The 18,900-nt window shown below is 39.2% G+C and overlaps 1 protein-coding gene and 1 long non-coding RNA gene across 2 annotated transcripts in view; one reads left to right on the plus strand and one right to left on the minus strand.

Moving 5' to 3' along the window:
* LOC133568675 (receptor-type tyrosine-protein phosphatase N2-like) overlaps nt 1-15,698 on the plus strand; it is a 163,270-nt gene extending 147,572 nt beyond the window's left edge. Inside the window, exons 19-23 of the mRNA XM_061920760.1 lie at nt 2,316-2,482; nt 3,695-3,748; nt 5,144-5,208; nt 9,605-9,678; nt 12,967-15,698. Of these exons, the coding sequence (XP_061776744.1) occupies nt 2,316-2,482; nt 3,695-3,748; nt 5,144-5,208; nt 9,605-9,678; nt 12,967-13,038 (432 nt within the window). The 3' untranslated portion in view covers nt 13,039-15,698. The remainder of the gene's footprint in view (nt 1-2,315; nt 2,483-3,694; nt 3,749-5,143; nt 5,209-9,604; nt 9,679-12,966) is intronic.
* Nucleotides 1-18,453, minus strand: part of LOC133568677 (uncharacterized) — a 35,868-nt gene extending 17,415 nt beyond the window's left edge. Inside the window, exon 1 of the long non-coding RNA XR_009809645.1 lies at nt 18,261-18,453. This is a non-coding gene — a long non-coding RNA (uncharacterized LOC133568677). The remainder of the gene's footprint in view (nt 1-18,260) is intronic.
* Nucleotides 18,454-18,900: the final 447 nt, after the last annotated feature.

Consider the following 18,900-nt stretch of genomic DNA (forward strand, 5'->3'; position numbering starts at 1 on the left):
TATATTACAACGTTACAACATATGCTATAACACATTGCACAACACTTTATAAAGCATGCTACAAGATATTACAGCATATGTTGACAAGTTGCAACATGTTACATACTTCACAACACGTTACCATACTTATTATACCACACATTTAGACACATTTTAATACGTTATAAGATGTTACAAGATATTACATCATGTTACAATATTTTACAACAGGGGTGTTTAAAGTGCAGCTGGAGGACTATTTTCGGCTCGCAATTTGTTTTAAATAAATATATAAAAAATATATATTATTATTATTATGTGTTAGTATTATTATTATAGTATGCATTATATCATTTGCTGTCATCTATGATACAAAGCTAAGATGTTTTGTACAGAAAGTATCATATTAAACCTTCGTTGGATTGCTTTTTACTTGGGCTGTCAATGTTAATGCGATAATAAATGATTAACTATAATTTTTTTAACGGCACTAACTAATTTTTTAATTGTGCGATTGATTAACACACACCCTCGAGCCGTTCCCGTGTGGGGGGAAATTGGCTTTGTTCACTTGTCACTGATGAGCCACAAGTGGGAAAATAGCGAGCAGAAATGGACAAAGAAAAAGGAACATTATGGAAATAATGGGTCTGAAGCCACGACAAATTATTCTCTGTACAAGAAAAAAATATTTTTTGCTGTGAGCCAGCTTCATTGGGGAAAACGCCTAATGCGCGCTTTGTTCAAAGAGGTGGGTGGAGCTTCACTTCCGTGTTTAGATTACAGTTAAGGGGCATTGATAACATAAAATGTAAATTATTACTGTGGCTGATTCAATAAGATGGCAAATTCAGTAAGGGGACTTTTTATTGCGAACAGTGAGGTCTGTCTTCAAAACATGTCAAGACCACGAATTGATTAACGTGGACCCCGACTTAAACAAGTTAAAAAACTTATTCGGGTGTTACCATTTAGTGGTCAATGGTACGAAATATGTACTGAACTGTGCAATTTACTAATAAAAGTTTCAATCAATCAAACACTCTCAAACAAATCACACTTTTACGGCTTCAAAAATAAAAGCGCTACGCTTTATATCGGGTTTAACCACAACAACAAAATAATAATGTCTTAAATGTCTTGCAATAGCTCATGATTTGTCAAATATGTTTTGTAAAGTAATCTGTGATATTAGCACCTAAATAAATGCTTGTACATTGAGGAACATGGTGGGGGGAATTTTTCTGGTTGGCTGTAATGTGTAAATGTTAATATCCAACACCGTAGTTGATTTTCCTTTGTTACAGAATGTTATTATTATAGGATGAATAATACAATTTATTAATAAATAAAGAAGGTTAAGACATTGTCATGCCTCAATATGAAGATTATTAACTTGTACAACAACATGTAATGTACGGAATATCAGAAGCATTTATTCAGGTAGAAAAATCACAGATGACATTAAACCACATTTTGCGTTATTGATGCATAAAACTGGTATTTAAACATGAAAGTGGTTCTCGCCTACAGCAGGAATACTATTTTCTGTATTCCTACAAAATACAAAGTCTGGCAAGACACCAATGCACTGCAGGTATTTTTTTTGTTTTCATTAAAAAAAAGTGTATGTCTTTTTTCAATGTTGAGCTGTATAAAAAAGCCAAATGTTTAAAACACATTTCATGAAAGCAAACTAATTGTCCAGTCATGGTATTGAAAAGTTGAATTTTATCCATCTAGAACAGTGGTCCGCGACCCGGTGTTTTTTTTTTGTTTTTTTATTAAATCAACATAAAGAAACACAAGATACACTTACAATTAGTGCACCAACCCAAAAAAACACCCTTTTTCATGAGAAAAACTTCCCTTTTTCATGTCCCGCCGGGCCGCAGGACAAATTATCAAGCGTTGACCGGTCCGCAGCTAGAAAAAGGTTGGGGACCACTGGTCTAGAATACACCTATTACAGATATCCATATGCAATTAATCATGACAAATTGAGTTAATTACGAATTAAATGTGATTAATTGCAATTATAAAATGTAATCGTTTTGACAACCCTAAATACAAAATGTTTTAAATGTTATAGTGGATTATATTTATAAATAACTTTTTCTCCATTGACTCAAAGCACTTTATATAAAGAACCCCATTATCTGCATTTACATCAGTGTGGGTGAGACTGGGAGCAAGGTGGGTGAAGTGTCTTGCCCAAAGACACAACAACAATGACTAGGGTGGCGGAAGCTGGATTCGAACCGGGAAGTTGCTGGTCGACCGCGCTATCATCTGAGCCACGCTCAGGTCTAAATGCATTCATTTTTGCTTTGCAGGTCAATTTGGTGTCAGAACACATCTGGTGTGATGACTTCCTGGTTCGTAGTTTCTACCTCAAGAACATGCAGACAAACGAGACGCGGACCGTCACCCAGTTCCACTTCCTGACCTGGCTCAACCAGAACGTCCCAGAGACCAGCCGGACCCTCCTGGACTTCCGCAGGTACGAAGCTCAGACGACACCCGTGACGTCCGTGCGGTCACTAAACGTGTCGGCCGACCAGCCGCTGTGCTCTCGAGGAGGCTGTGTTAAAGGAGAGCCATACTTGTCACCGAAGTTACCGGGGAAACAAGCCGCCCTTTTTTCTGTTGCCCCCTCCCGCCCACGGCAGCATGTTTGTGTTCTAACCTGGTCCCCCACTTCCTTTTTTACCAGCTAACTAGCGGTTGCCAGTGTCATTTTTGTGATGTTGCAGCTAGTAATATAAGCCCAGTTGCATAGTCACAAAAGTGATCATTGGAGACTGTGATTCTGCAACCAAGGGGCCGCATGGACCCCACGCCCCCCCCCCCCACATCCACCTTAAGCCTAACCCACACCCACTCCCCAGCTCCTTTGTGCTCTTCTCGTCATCTTCCCTGCTTCTTCTGACCTGAGGTGCCCCCGCTCCTTTTTGCTTGCTCATTGTTTAATTTAGCTCCGCCCACTTTGATCACCAAGCCCCTCCCCAACCTCCTCCTCCCACGCCAACCAGCCTCAAAATACTCAATGACGTCCGTATAGAGCGGGATAGGCAAGGAGTCAATCAAGAGATCGTTGTTCGATTCCTGAAAGTGACTCTGGCTCGTCCATCTCATCTCTTGTTGCTCTCGTCAAGTGAGAATCTGAAGCAGGGCGTTGCCTCCCTCCCACTTCTGCACCCCTCCGTCCGTGAACCCCCACAGATTCCCTCTGCCGGCTGTTTCCATGGTAACGTGACTTTTGACTGCCTGCACCGAGCTCTGACTCGGGGTGCGGGATGAAAGTGCGGGGGCGGAGAAAGAGAGAGAGAGAAAGAGAGGGCGAGGCAAACCCCCGCTCCCCCTTACCATCACAAACCACTCCCCCCCATGCCTGAATGGATCACTGGAAGTGTTACAACCATTCTGTGGTGTGCCTAATGAAGTGGCTAGTGAGGAATGAGGACTCTTAGGACAAAATGTTAAAGGCAACCTTGAGTCCAAAGAAGAATAAAAGAAGATGAATGTTTAATACATGACATGTTGAATATTGTCTACTCGAAAGAGAATCAGAGATTAAAGATAAAGGTTGGTGAGCCTCCATCACCTGCTTCCTGTTAATCAACGTCTTTATTTCAAGTCAATCAGACAGGAGGTGAAGTAATAATTACGTATAGAAGTGAACATCCGCCTTGTGTGTTGTTGTTTGTTGCAGGAAGGTGAACAAGTGTTACCGCGGGCGTTCCTGTCCCGTCATCGTGCACTGCAGGCAAGTAGACTACTTTGATAAACACATAGCTTAGTGACATTTGGCCTTCAAAACAGGTGTGTTGTCTATCAACGTGTACACGCCTGTACTAGTTAGTGGGGCCTACTAAATATTTCCAATAAGAATTACAAATAATTCTGATTTAATGAATCCCAAAACAACATTCTTTGTTGTTCTTTGTGGCTTTTAATAGGCAACAGTCATAATGTTTTGCATTAGACCAATTTTTGGTGAGATGTTGAGTAAATTAATACAACAATAACAATGATAATGACATTTTTACTACGCATCGGCTTGTTTAACAATATACATTTTAAACTATATACTTTTTTGGTCGCTTTTAAAATATGCAACCTTTTATGATGTTTCACTTTGAACCTCCTGAGTGTTACCTCAATGTTGAATAAACAGATATAAATTATTGTTGTTGTAATTGTTATTATTAATAATAATTAAATTAAATAATACAACACAAATATCCCAAAAATATAAAATTGTCAGCTAAAATTTAAGAAATCATTATTTCTTTAATGACAAAAAAACCCCTAAATATTTCAATTATCCATCCATCCATTTTCTACCGCTTATTCCCTTTGGGGTCGCGGGGGCCGCTGGTGCCTATCTCAGCTACAATCGGGCGGAAGGCGGCGTACACCCTGGACAAGTCGCCACCTCATCGCAGGGCCAACACAGATAGACAACATTCACACTCACATTAAAAAAATCTAATAAAGTTAGCTGAGTCCAATTGTTAGATCAGTGTTGAATAAACAATTTTATACTATTGTTATTGTAATTGTTATTATCATTGATTACACATTACAAAAATTAAACTAGTACAAACATATTTTTTTTTATTCTAATTGTCAGCTAAAATTAAAAGAGTGATTTTTTAATGACAAATGAATTAAAAATAAATATTTTAATTAAACAATTAAGTAAAAAAATCTAATAAAGTTAACTGAGTCCAATTGTTAGCTCAATGTTGAATAAAAAAAATATATTATTGTTGTTGTAATTGTTATTATTAATAATTACAAAAATAACATTTTGTCCTGAAATAATACAACAAAAATATTTTTTTTAAATTCAAAATGTCAGCTAAAATAAAAAAATTATTTAATGACAATTTTTTTTTTAACAAAATATTTTAATTAAACAATTAAATAAAAAATCTAATAAAGTTAACATTATGTTAAAAAATGGACATTAAGGAGTTTAACATTAAAATTGTTCTAATGTTTTATACATCCTATTATTTTAATGTTTTTGAATGATATGTAAACGTATATAATTTATTCTCTTTCTCCTTCTGTTTCCTGACCGTGTGTGTGTGTGTGTGTTTGTGTGTTCGTGCGTGCGTGCGTGCGTGCGTGTGTTTGCATGCCCTCACAGTGACGGCGCTGGAAGGACAGGGACGTACATTTTAATCGACATGGTCCTCAATAAGATGGCTAAAGGTAAGCCTGTCTTTAGCTCTGTTACCACGGCAACCTGCTGTCTATTTATGTCCCACTTTAATGTTACTGATGGAGGTCATTGACATGTGTTAAAGGTCCATTAACAATTTATGTTTAATTAACACAAACACCAAATCAGTCGTATTATTTCCCACTGAGCCAAAAAAGCCTAACAATATTAGATTTAATCTGCACTTCATCAGTCCAGACTAATTAGTGTGATATGTTTCCTTCATGCCAAAGCAGCGAGAAGAACACTGAAACACTAAAATAAACTTTGGACAAAGACTTTAAATGAACTGACCGCCAAGTGTCATTAGTGTGTGCAAGGAGCACTTTTAACATAATTACTGTAATTACTGGCCCGCATCATAAACAGACTTTAGTCATAGCGACTGCAATCACACACTTTCACAATCCTCCTGTGTGTGTTTGCTGCTGCTTAATACTTATTACTCAGCTTGAAATGAAAGAATAATTGCGTATGTTTAGTCGCACATTTCGCAATAGAGGGTCAGTCATGTTTTGTCTTTTTGGAGAATTCTGAAAGTGGATGAAGACATAAATCAGTCCATGAAGCTTCTTTTCATTGGAATCAAATAAAAATGTCGAAGCAAACGCTACATGATCTATTTGTTGACGTCACTTGAAAGAAACCAAAAAAAAGTGATTTAAAAAAAAAAATGAAAATATCAATCTAATCACGCTAGTATCGATCCTATACTAGAGTCGCCCTCCCCTTACGGTTGTTATATTATTCTCTCTCAAGACTCTTATCAACCTACCTATTAATTTCAGCTGTAACCTGCTTCCATCTACACCAGGGGTGTCAAACGTACGGTCCGGCCAGCGGGATGAGTTTTCTAAGTATAAAAGTGAGCCAACATTTTTGAATGAAAGAAACCACTGTTCTAAATGTGTCCACTAGATGTCACAATAGCAATTGTTTGTATCCTTGTAGATGATGCTACATATGTAAAAAAAAACAAAAAAACCTTAGTGCACCAGTCAAGGGAAATTATCTAACTACACTAATAACATCCTGTAATTTGATTTTGATATAGTTTTTTTATCTTGATGGATTGAAAATTAACACCAATGAGTTGACTAATGAACATTATCACATAATTTATTCAGAAAGTATCAACAAGTGTAAAAAAAAAAACCAACAAGATTATGATTTGTACAATGTCAGAATGTGCTTGTTCTATTCTTAAAAAAAGAAAACAATCTGAAGTTGTCTTTATTTTTAATTTATCGTGCTGTGATTTTACCAGTCCTGCCCACTTGGGAGTAGATTTTTTTCCATGTGGCCCCCAACCAAAATGAGTTTGACACCCCTAATCAACACTTAAACTTTACTAAGCACTTACTTATTTAGTTGCTTCAAACCAGTTTAATGGCTATCTTAGCGTTTAGTATGCCATTTTGTCTGCTCCACGAAAATCAGCAGACACTGATTGGTGGTCGATATTTGTGATATTTGTGATATTTATTTCAAAAGTAGAATTTATTATGATTTATTTTCCAGCCACTGGCCAATAAAAATGGTTTGGGTTGTTGGAGTTTAGACATTGTTGCTTCAGTCTGTTATGAAACCCAAATGGACCTAAATAAAGTTGTAATCTAAATTGCATCTAGAATATTTACACAACAGCTGATGTTGAGATAAAGTCTCAATGGCAACCGCGTTCAATTCAAATATGGGTCCTCGGATGCTTGTTGTGGGACGACTAATCCAAAGTAATTACCAGACTGATCATCATCATCGCCAGTTTCAATGTTTACCACAAGATGGCGTGGCATTTTGATAATAGTTTGGTGGGATAATAGGAAATAGTTTGGTAGGATTTTCTCTGTGGTGCAGAGATATTGCCGCTTACAAGACTTAGCTCTCTACGCAAGTTTAAGAAAGACAAAATCAATACACTCCCCCCCCCACACACACACACACACACACCACACACACACACACAAACACACACACGCACACGCACGCACAGCACCTTCTCGTTTTCCTGCACTTCATGGCCACTTTTCTTTTGTGTGAATTGTTTTTTGGGGAGAATGGCGCTCAGATAGTGTTGTGTTGGATTGAGGAGGTATTTTTGTGGTTCTCACGTATCTTTTCTTCCTTGATTCATTCCTTTTTTAATGTAACACCCCTCTCTCTCCCTCTCCAAAGCACCACCTTTATTCTTTTTACATCACTGCCTCATCACTCCCAAGCCTCCTTCCTCTTCATCTTAAGAATGCAGCGAAACCTTTGGAGTGGTGACCAGCTTTTCATCTTCCTTCCATTTCATTTCACCATCTTTTTTTTTTCCTGCCCGTAACCCGGACCCTCGCCTCTCGGGGTCTCGTCTTTGTTTGCTGGTTCGGTCCTCCTCCAAGGAGATGTGAGGGAGGCCTCGGGAGGTTTATCAGTGGCAGCACAATGGTAGCCGGCCTGTTAAAGGAGCACTCCATGTTCAATCTTCTTTATTTGTCACCAGCAACACGCTGAAAAAGGAGCCGTGCTTCTTTTTTATTCTTTCTTTTTTTCTATTTCGTGTGCTTCGCAGAAGAAGAGGCGACGAATGAACGCAAACTAAATGTTTTTTTCTTTGCCGTTTCGGTGCGCTTTTGTCACGACTGAATCTTTTTACATTCCCACGCACACCCAACTGAAAAGGTGTCATCAACATGTCAATAATGACGGGCTCCGTCTTTTTGTTCCCAGCACGAATATACTTCATTCTGCATTCAGTGTCAACAAGGAAATGTGAGTGCAGAGAGCGGATGTCAGACAGAATACTTTTATCATGACTCCTCAATAATAAGTTCCCAAATACTCGCTAGATATAGCAACAACATTGCTAAATTGGCAACGCCTATGCCTGTTGCTAGAACATTATCACAATTTCAGAAGGGTTAAATCCAATAAAAATCAGTTCCCAGTGGCTTATTTTATTTTTCAAAGTTTTTTTCAAAATTTTACCCATCATGGAATATCCCGAAAAAAGGCTTTAAAGTGCCTGATTTTCGCTATCTGTAAATCCACCGTCCATTTTCCTGTGACGTCATCTAGTGATGCCAACATGGCGGATAGCACAGCAAGATATAGCGACATTAGCTCGGATTCAGACTCGGATTTCAGCGGCTTAAGCGATTCAACAGATTACGCATGTATTGAAACGGATGGTTGGAGTATGGACGCAGATAGCGAAAACAAAATTGAAGAAGAAACTAAAGCTTTTGAGCGAATAGCTTTTGAAGCTATTCGGCGATCGCCTTCTAACCAACGATTGAGTGTCATAGGATATCCATACATCTCCGTGCCATGTCTGTCTTAGCATCGCCGGTAAAATGTGCAGACCGAACGAGGGACTTTCGCATCTTTTGACACTGGAGAAACTTAAATCAGTCGATTGGTAAGTGTTTGTTTGGCATTAAATGTGGGTGGAGGGAAAGTCTGGATGCAAATATAGCTACAAATGTACATACAGCTAGCCTAAATAGCATGTTAGCATCGATTAGCTGGCAGTCATGCCGCGACCAAATATGTCTGATTAGCACATAAGTCAATAACATCAACAAAACTCACCTTTGTGATTTCGTTGACTTTATCGTTGGAAATGCATCTGCTTTGAGTGTCGCAGGATACAAATGTTCATACAACTAGCCTAAATAGCATGTTAGCATCGATTAGCATGCCGTGCTAATCGATGCACACTCCACGTAAATCAACTTGAATCCGTCCCTGATCGTGTTGTTACACCCTCCGACAACACACCGACGAGGCATGATGTCTCCAAGGTACGGAAAACAGTCGAAAATACGGAAAATGACTCGTTGTTTGTAATGTGTTTGAGAAAATGGCGGATTGACTCTACCTATGTGACGTCACGTGGTGATGTCATCGCTCCGTGGGGGAATAATAGAAAGGCTTTTAATTCGCCAAAATTCACCCAGAGTTCGGAAATTGTTGAAAAAAATATATGGTCTTTTTTCTGCAAGATCAAGGTATTTATTGACGCTTACTTAGGTGTGGTGATAATGTAGCAGCCATTTACTGCACGAATCTGTTTGTGACAATGTGAAGATGTTAGCTAGAATGAGGAAAAACACCAGGGCCTTCAAAGAGCAACAAGTAGCTTCCTCTTCGTTAACGTTCTCGTAAGAAACGTCAAAACCCGCAGCCTTTGATTCTCCGTAACAAGAAAACATCTTCTGAAGGCTTCTTTTCATCAAAATGACACAGCTGCTGCTTGCACGGTGTTAAGGATGAGTGTAGTCATCTTGTTCTACAGACAGAAGACTGACAGGTGTTGGCTGGATTAAAGGACACAGCTTTGAACTCTATCCAACACAATTTCCTTTTTTTCCCCGTGTGCATACTTACGTGTGTGTGTAGGTGCCAAGGAGATTGATATTGCAGCTACCCTGGAACACCTACGAGACCAGAGGCCGGGTATGGTGCAGACCAAGGTAAAGTATTTTACTGTCTCTCCTAATAACGAGAAATGATTGCTTTGATTTGCATGACGTCACGTTCGGCTCATTGGATATGCGTGGTGGTCAAGCTATCTCTGTTCTCAATGGGTGCTCGGCGCCATTTAGCCTCTCTCGAAATAATACGCCCTTAGCTTGCATTGTTTTGGACTTTGCGAATCGTTCAAATCGCAAAAAGTATTAACACTTCTTCAGAATTTTTTAGGGGGTAATCAAAAAGGTGGAAGAGTGTAAGATTTTACAAAACATTGATTTTAGAAAAGTGGCACACACTCCAGTTCAAGGGAGCAGAGTGGAATAATGCATGAATTTGCAGTGATCACTGTAAAAAGTTTGATATACTTTTAACGTTTATTATTTCCCATTTAAGTACAAACTCTGTTTCCATATGAGTTGGGAAATTGTGTTAGATGTAAATATAAACGAAATACAATGATTTGCAAATCCTTTTTAACCCATATTCAATTGAATGCACTACAAAGACAACATATTTGATGTTCAAACACAAAAAAACTTTTTTTTTTTTTTGCAAATAATAATTAACTTAGAATTTCATGGCTGCAACACGTGCCAAAGTAGTTGGGAAAGGGCATGTTCACCACTGTGTTACATCACCTTTTCTTTTAACAACACTCAATAAACGTTTGGGAACTTAGGAAACTAATTCTTGAAGCTTTGAAAGTGGAATTCTTTCCCATTCTTGTTTATGTAGAGCTTTAGTCGTTCAACAGTCCGGGGTCTCTGCTGTCGTATTTTACGCTTCATAATGCGCCACACATTTTCAATGGGAGACAGGTCTGGACTGCAGGCGGGCCAGGAAAGTACCCGCACTCTTTTTTTATGAAGCCACGCTGTTGTAACACATGCTGAATGTGGCTTGGCATTGTCTTACTGAAATGAGCAGGGGCGTCCATGAAAAAGACGACGCTTAGATGGCAGCATATGTTGTTCCAAAACCTGTATGTACCTTTCAGCATTAATGGTGCCTTCACAGATGTGTAAGTTACCCATGCCTTGGGCACTAATGCACCCCCATACCATCACAGGTGCTGGGTTTTGAACTTTGCGTCGATAACAGTCTGAATGGTTCGCTTCCCCTTTGTTCCTGATGACACGATGTTGAATATTTCCAAAAACAATTTGAAATGTGGACTCGTCAGACCACAGAACACTTTTCCACTTTGCATCAGTCCATCTTGGATGATCTCGGGCCCAGAGAAGCCGGGGGCATTTCTGGATGTTGTTGATAAATGGCTTTCGCTTTGCATAGTAGTGCTTTAACTTGCACTTACAGATGTAGCGATGAACTGTATTTAGTGACAGTGGTTTTCTGAAGTGTTCCTGAGCCCATGTGGTGATATCATTTAGAGATTGATGTCGGTTTTTGATACAGTGCCGTCTGAGGGATCGAAGGTCACGCTCATTCAATGTTGGTTTCCGGCCATGCCGCTTACGTGGAGTAATTTCTCCAGATTCTCTAAACCTTTTGATGATATTATGGACCGTAGATGTTGAAATCCCTAAATTTCTTGCAATTGCACTTTGAGAAACGTTGTTCTTAAACTGTTTAGCTATTTGCTCACACAGATGTGGACAAAGGGGTGTACCTCGCTACATCCTTTCTTGTGAAAGACTGAGCATTTTTTGGGCAGCTGTTTTATACCCAATCTTGGCACCCACGTGTTCCCAATTAGCCTGCACACCTGTGGGATGTTCCAAATAAGTGTTTGATGAGCATTCCTCAACTTTATCAGTATTTATTGCCACCTTTCCCAACTTCTTTGTCACGTGTTGCTGGCATCAAATTCTAAAGTTAATGATTATTTGCAAAAAAAAAAAGTTTTAGCAGTTTGGACATCAAATATGTTGTGTTTATAGCATATTCAACTGAATATGGGTTGAAAATGATTTGCAAATCATTGTATTCCGTTTATATTTACATCTAACACATTTTCCCAACTCATATGAAAACGGGGTTTGTATAATCTTGATATTATTTGTATTAAACAGCTTGCTGCGAGTGTTTCAGAAAGCATCAACTTGGCAAGTGTAAATAAAAGCAAATGTGAGCAAAACCTAAAAGAGTTGAGCTTTGACCAAAGGCAACAATAATAAATGAAGCTTTCAGCACATACACAATGTTGACATCTATAGTTATACAGTATTGTGATGAAGACGGGGAAAAACACGCATCTAACAGCAACAAACATGGCAGTAAACGTGAAGTTAAATCATGAAATGCAACCTTACGGTTCAACGATTCATATTTATCCGAGAGAGTCTTGATACCAATGTCCTTGACCCAGCCACACACAAAGAGGTTGTAGACCTGCACGCTTATTTCATTTGTGTAAAATGACGTCTGGAGCACAATAGCCCGACATGTCTAAGAACGCGACCGACGTATAATCCTTTATCACTCGAGAAATCTTTTTTTGAAAAAGTATAGGACTTTTCCATTGTATAGATAGATTTTTTGCTCGCATCTGCTTTGAGCGGTAAGATCTAGGCCCCTTGGGTAGTAGGTCGCGCACTACTTGCTTGGTTGACCTTCACTGATTCACTTCACGTGTCAGAATACAAGCAACACAGACTGGACTCTTACCCAGGCTGAATTGGGGCTGTAAGCAGACCTTTATTTGGAGCCTACCCATCCATCCATCCATCCATTTTCTACCGCTTATTCCCTTTCGGGGTCACGGGGGGCGCTGGCGCCTATCTCAGCTACAATCGGGCGGAAGGCGGGGTACACCCTGGACAAGTCGCCACCTCATCGCAGGGCCAACACAGATAGACAGACAACATTCACACTCACATTCACACACTAGGGCCAATTTAGTGTTGCCAATCAACCTATCCTCAGGTGCATGTCTTTGGAAGTGGGAGGAAGCCGGAGTACCCGGAGGGAACCTACCCATTACACATTTTTAAAAATGTTATATTTATTTGAAGCACTTTCAGCAATTTTTTTTAGAAAATAACATAATATTTATCCTAAGCGTGTGTTTTTGTGTTAAATATAAGAAGTATAATGAACAGCAGCAACAAGCGCTATCGATCCATCTTACATTAAAGCAAAGCGATCTGCTTTCACGGAGCGAGATTCCCTTGGTAGAAATCAGCCGAGTGTGATGGAGTCAAGATGTTCAGCAGCCACCTCCACCAAGAGGCTTCTCTACACGCTTTGGTTCTTCCAACACCTCAACCAACACAACTTGATTAAGTGTCTCAAATGCTGAAAATCCTCTCTGCTTGTCTCTGCAGGATCAGTTTGAGTTTGTGTTGACCACGGTCGCTGAAGAAGTGAACGCCATCTTGAAAGCTCTTCCTCAGTAGGATGGATGAAGGACAAGACGTTCTAATGCTGTCTCATCCACTAGTGGACATCTTGTCCCGCTAACCTTCTTGTTTTCTGTGTCTCATGTCCTCGCCGTACTTCCTTTTTTTCCTCCTCATCTCCTCCTCCTTGTGATGAGCAGAGTGAGCGTAAAAATATATATTTTATTTGGCCGAGTGACGTTTGATATGTGAATGGATTGTGTTTGTTTCATAATTAGCTTCTAAAAAGGCTGCAAATCGTCAGTAAAATAAGGACCATTCCACCGAATCTGTGCCATCTGCATCCCCAGGAAATAAAATAAGTACATGATAAAGTTGACTGTAAAATAAAATAATAATAAAAAAAAACTAATATATATATACATCCATCTATTTTCTACCGCTTATTCCCTTAGGCACCAGCGCCCCCCGCGACATCTCAGCTACAATCGAGCGGAAGGCGGCGTACACCCTGGACAAGTCACCACCTCATCGCAGATATATATATATATATATATATATATATATATAAAATCTGGGGTGTGGGAAAAAATCGATTTGACTACAAATCGCGATTCTCACGTGCGATTCAGGATCGATTCTCATTTTTTTTAAATCGATTTTTTTTTTTTTTAATCAATCCAACAAAACAAATACACAGCAATACCATAACAATGCAATCCAATTCCAAAACCAAACCTGACCCAGCAACACTCAAAACAGCAATAAACAGAGCAATTGAGAGGAGACACAAACACGACACAGAACAAACCAAAAGTAGTGAAACAAAAATGAATATTATCAACAACAGTATCAATATTAGTTATCATTTCAGCATAGCAGTGATTAAAAATCCCTCATTGACATTATCATTAGACATTTATAAAAAAAATTAAAAAAACAATAGTGTCACAGTGGCTTACACTTGCATCGCATCTCAAAAGCTTGACAACACACTGTGTCCAATGTTTTCACAAAGATATTTTTGTTTTGTTTAATAGATAAAACAAATTTACATTGCAATTACTTGATAAAACATTGTCCTTTCCAAATATAAAAGCTTTTTTAAAAAAATCTACTCTGCTAGCATGTCAGCAGACTGGGGCGGATCTTGCTGAAATCCTATGTATTGAATGAATACAGAAACGTTTTGAATCGGAAAAAGATCGTTTTTCAATCGAAAATCGCGTTGAATGGAAAAAATCGATATGTAATCGAATCGCGACCCAAAAAATGGATATTGAATCGAATCACGGGACACCCACAGATTCGCAACCCATATATATATATATATATATATATATATATATATATATATATATATATATATATGGTGTGTTGCACATTGCATTTTTCAATAGATACAACTAAAAAAACAGCATGCATGTCTTAAAATGTAACTTAACTAATACATACTCATTAAAATACCTCAGAAATTTTATATTTTAACATAGGTGTTTTAGTCCATATGCCTTATTCTTTTTTAATTTAAAAACTATTTAATTTAAAAACGAAGTAAATTTTATAATTGCCATTTACCCAATTTATTTTAGTTTCAGGTCAAATGTAGGGAGTTTTTCAATCCAGCAGATGGTGCCATTATAAAACATCATCACAATATCAGTGCAGTGTCAATACACGTAGTGAGTGTGCCAAACTCACTGAAACATCACTGCTACTAAAAACATACTTGAAGTCTTGTTACGCAAGTGGTTTATTTATCTTTGAGCGAGTTAACAAGCACAGATTTGTTAGAATGTCCTTTACGCTATTTAGGTCAATAAAAAGAAGCTTGTGGCAAATATTCCATCTTTATGTGGATGTAAGTGAGTGAGCGAAGGTTTGGCATCCAAGTTTGATGTTTGTTTTTTTATTTCTTTGACATTTCTGTCCTTTTGTTCAACAGCAGTCTAACAGGGCGCCTTTAGTGTGCTTTAAAATCAATAGTGAGGCCATAAACACACAAAACGGCCCCCCAGGGAGGAATAAAAAAAAGCAAAGGTTCATTTGTTTGCGTTTTAATGCCTCAAAGGTCCTGATGAAGTCCAGTCTAGAGGGTTGGGACTGAGCAGCTCCTCTTCTATGGAGGATTGAAAGCTAACTTGTACTTGTAGACTAGCAGGAAGTAGCTTGCTTGAATCCAACAAGTTGTTGCATGCTCAGCCAGTTTAATTGGTTGAATGTGTTAGTAGACTAGTTACGAACATGAAGTCTTTATTAGCACACAATCGTGCTGCAAAAGCTGTGTAATCAAAATCAATAGAAGCATGAGGTGTTTTGTGTAAGCAACATTTTTGGACTATTTCTTGATTTCAAACATGAGGCGTCTCCGAACTTGTGCGGTTTCTTTTTTTTTTTTAATCAATTGCATTTCTGAAGCAGCTTTTTGCTTGAATTATGCATACATCTTGGTTTTTTGTTTTTGCTTATAGCTGAGCAGAGTGCACAGTAATGATTTTAATGTTATTGTTTCCAGTGCTAACTTGTGCATGGCAAGCAGTCCAATTAATATGCATAAACCTTTATCTGCTATTGTAAGAAGATTAAGTTTTAGTCAGTGTGCAACAAGTTCTAAAAAGCTACACACACATGAATACATTGTACAGAAAACCAAGAAGCTATTTTGTTCTATTGGTGTCGTCATATTGTCAATAAAGTTGTATTGTCAAAACAGAAAATGTCCCTTGAACTTTGCAAAAACGTTTTAGTGTGTTTAAAACAGTGACGTGCGGTGAGGTTCATGGCTGGTGAGGCACTGACTTCATCACAGTCAGATTGAACCCTAAAGAGTATCATATTCACCATTTGATTGGCAGCAGTTAACGGGTTATGTTTAAAAGCTCATACCAGCATTCTTTCCTGCTTGGCACTCAGCATCAAGGGTTGGAATTGGGGGTTAAATCACCAAAAATGATTCCCGGGCGCGACGCCGCTGCTGCCAACTGCTCCCCTCACCTCCCAGGGGGTGATCAAGGGGATGGGTAAAATGCAGAGGACAAATTTCACCACACCTAGTGTGTGTGTGTGTGTGTGTGTGACAATCATTGGTACTCAAACCTAATTTTAACTTTACACATGCAAACTAACACACAAAAAAGCAAATTTAATTAAAAAAAATCTTTATTATGGTCTCACCTTTACTTATAAATTAAGTCCATGCGCCGCTCCTTTTGAATAAAAGTATCAATAACGTGTTTATAGAAGTCTTCCTTATCTTTCTTCAGTTTTAAAAGTCTCTCAGTATCAATGGAAATCTTCCTTTAATTATTACCTCCTGGTTTGATTGAAAGTCCAGTTTAGAAAACTGTTATTTTAGATATTTAATCCTCCATGTTAAAAAGTCCAGGCGAGAGGAAAAAATAAACGATGGCTGCTAACTGATGCTGCTTGTTGTCACTTCTTCTGCGGCCGAGTAATCGCAAGAATGATCTCTGGGATCACTAGCGCCCTCTACCACCAGGAGGCGGGATTACTGCGAGCCTCACCCAGTGCGTCTCCGCTAGAGATGCGCGGTTTGCGGTCTCATCCGCGCATAAACCGCGGGTCGGGCAGGTGACATGACGAAAAAATAGATTTTAATTAGATTCGGGTGGATGGCGGTTGAACCATCTGGAAATATTTGATATACATGGTTCTGGGATCGGAATCCTTTACCATTCAAAGAGCCATTTAAGACCCGTGTCACAAAGCGAAGAAGACAATAGGAGACGCTAATATTCTCTACAATGACTGCCGGCAGTCACCCAGGAAATAAGTAATAGGGCGTGCTATGAAGCCATTGGCTTTGTCGCCTTCAACAACATGTTCGAACCGTTTGTCAGTCCAGCAACATGTTGTGTGTGGCTTCCGCAGCAACACGCACACGACTGCAAGGCAGAGTACACTAATGGTTGTGATATAAACAATTTTAACACTCTTAGTAATATGCGCCACACTGTGAAGCCACACCAAACAAGATTGACAAACACATTTCGGGAGAACATCCTCCCAGTAACACAACATAAACGCAACACAACAAATACCCAGAATCCTTTGTATCCATGATAACTCCTGACTATTTTATACACCCCGCTAGCAGCCGACCTCTGATGTATTTCAGTGGGCGGGCGGTTGCGGTTCTGATAAAATGTTGGTTCGGGTGAACGGCGGGTGGATGACGACTTTGGTGATGCTGTTGCGGATTATATAATTGCCTACCCGCGCATCTCTAGTCTCCGCAGCCGTTTTATAATTGCTCAGCACAAGAAATACGTTACACACATACAGTTGTTGACAAAAGACACTGTACACAATATACCTCAGCTAACTAAACTATGGAAATGTATAATATAATTCATATAGCAATACGGTCTCACTGCACAGCAGCCAGCAGTTAGCCGAGTCATTGCGCAATCCACTGGGAGGCTCAACTGGCTGTGACTCACCACAAGTCTCTTCTCAGTATTTGAACGGCAAATGTGAAAATTCAGCGATTTTGAATAAAAATAATCTAAAACTGGTGAAGTTAAATGGAAAATAATTTTATAAAGTATTATCGCTGGATACATGTAACAATAAAAAAAAAATTATTTTAACATTTTTTTTCTTTCCATGATAGCACGTGAGGCCCCGCCTCTCCTGCCTCCTCTGACTGCACGTCACTGCTAGTATTAGTTGTAATCCGTAGTATCAAAATTTTCTATAGTTTTCCATTGTTGCTGTTGTTTTTGTGTAGTTTGTTTTGTTATATTGTAGTTTCAGAAATAAGAAGCCTTAAAGGCCTACTGAAACCCACTACTACCGACCACGCAGTCTGATAGTTTATATATCAATGATGAAATATTAACATTGCAACACATGCCAATATGGCCTTTTTAGTTTACTAAATTAAAATTTCAAATTTCCCGGGAGTTTTTTCTTGAAAACGTCGCGTAATGATGACGTGTATGCTTGACGTCACGGGCTGTTTGGAAGTATGAGCGCTGCACACACACACACAGCTAAAAGTCGTCTGCTTTAACCGCATAATTACACAGTATTTTGGAGATCTGTGTTGCTGAATCTTTTGCAATATTGGAGAAGTCAAAGTAGAAAGATGGAGTTGGGAAGCTTTAGCCTCTAGCCACACAAACACACGTTGATTCCTTGTTTAAAATTCACGGAGGTGAAAATTTACTATGGATCACAGCGAACATGGATCCCGACCGAATGTCAACCAGCAGGTTTCGGTTAGCAAATTGTGGTAACAAGTTGCTTCTTACCGGAGATCAGCTGAGCTTGTGCCGTCCATAAAGCTGCCGTCGACATCCCTGAGACATTGGCGTCAATGTTACAGGTCTCACAGGAATGTGAGTTCAGTAGACAAAAGGTTGTGTTCATAGTCTTACCCCTGGAAAACACGGGCAATGTTTAGGAAGAGTGAAGACACAAACAATTCTTGAAGCTTCCCAAGTTTCCTCTCTTTATTACACATTTTATATCCATCCATCCATTTCTACCGCTTATTCCCTTTTGGGGTTGCGGGGGGCGCTGGCGCCTATCTCAGCTACAATCGGGCGGAAGGCGACCCTGGACAAGTCGCCACCTCATCGCAGGGCCAACACAGATAGACAGACAACATTCACACTCACATTCACACACTAGGGCCAATTTAGTGTTGCCAATCAACCTATCCCCAGGTGCATGTCTTTGGAAGTGGGAGGAAGCCGGAGTACCCGGAGGGAACCCACGCATTCACGGGGAGAACATGCAAACTCCACACAGAAAGATCCCGAGCCTGGATTTGAACCCAGGACTGCAGGACCTTCGTATTGTGAGGCAGACGCACTAACCCCTCTTCCACCGTGAATATTTCCTATAATCCACAATAACAATATAATTATTATTCTCTAAATTAAATAT

Source organism: Nerophis ophidion, linkage group LG14, assembly GCF_033978795.1.
Source record: "Nerophis ophidion isolate RoL-2023_Sa linkage group LG14, RoL_Noph_v1.0, whole genome shotgun sequence".
In the NCBI taxonomy this organism is placed as follows: Eukaryota; Metazoa; Chordata; class Actinopteri; order Syngnathiformes; family Syngnathidae; genus Nerophis; species Nerophis ophidion.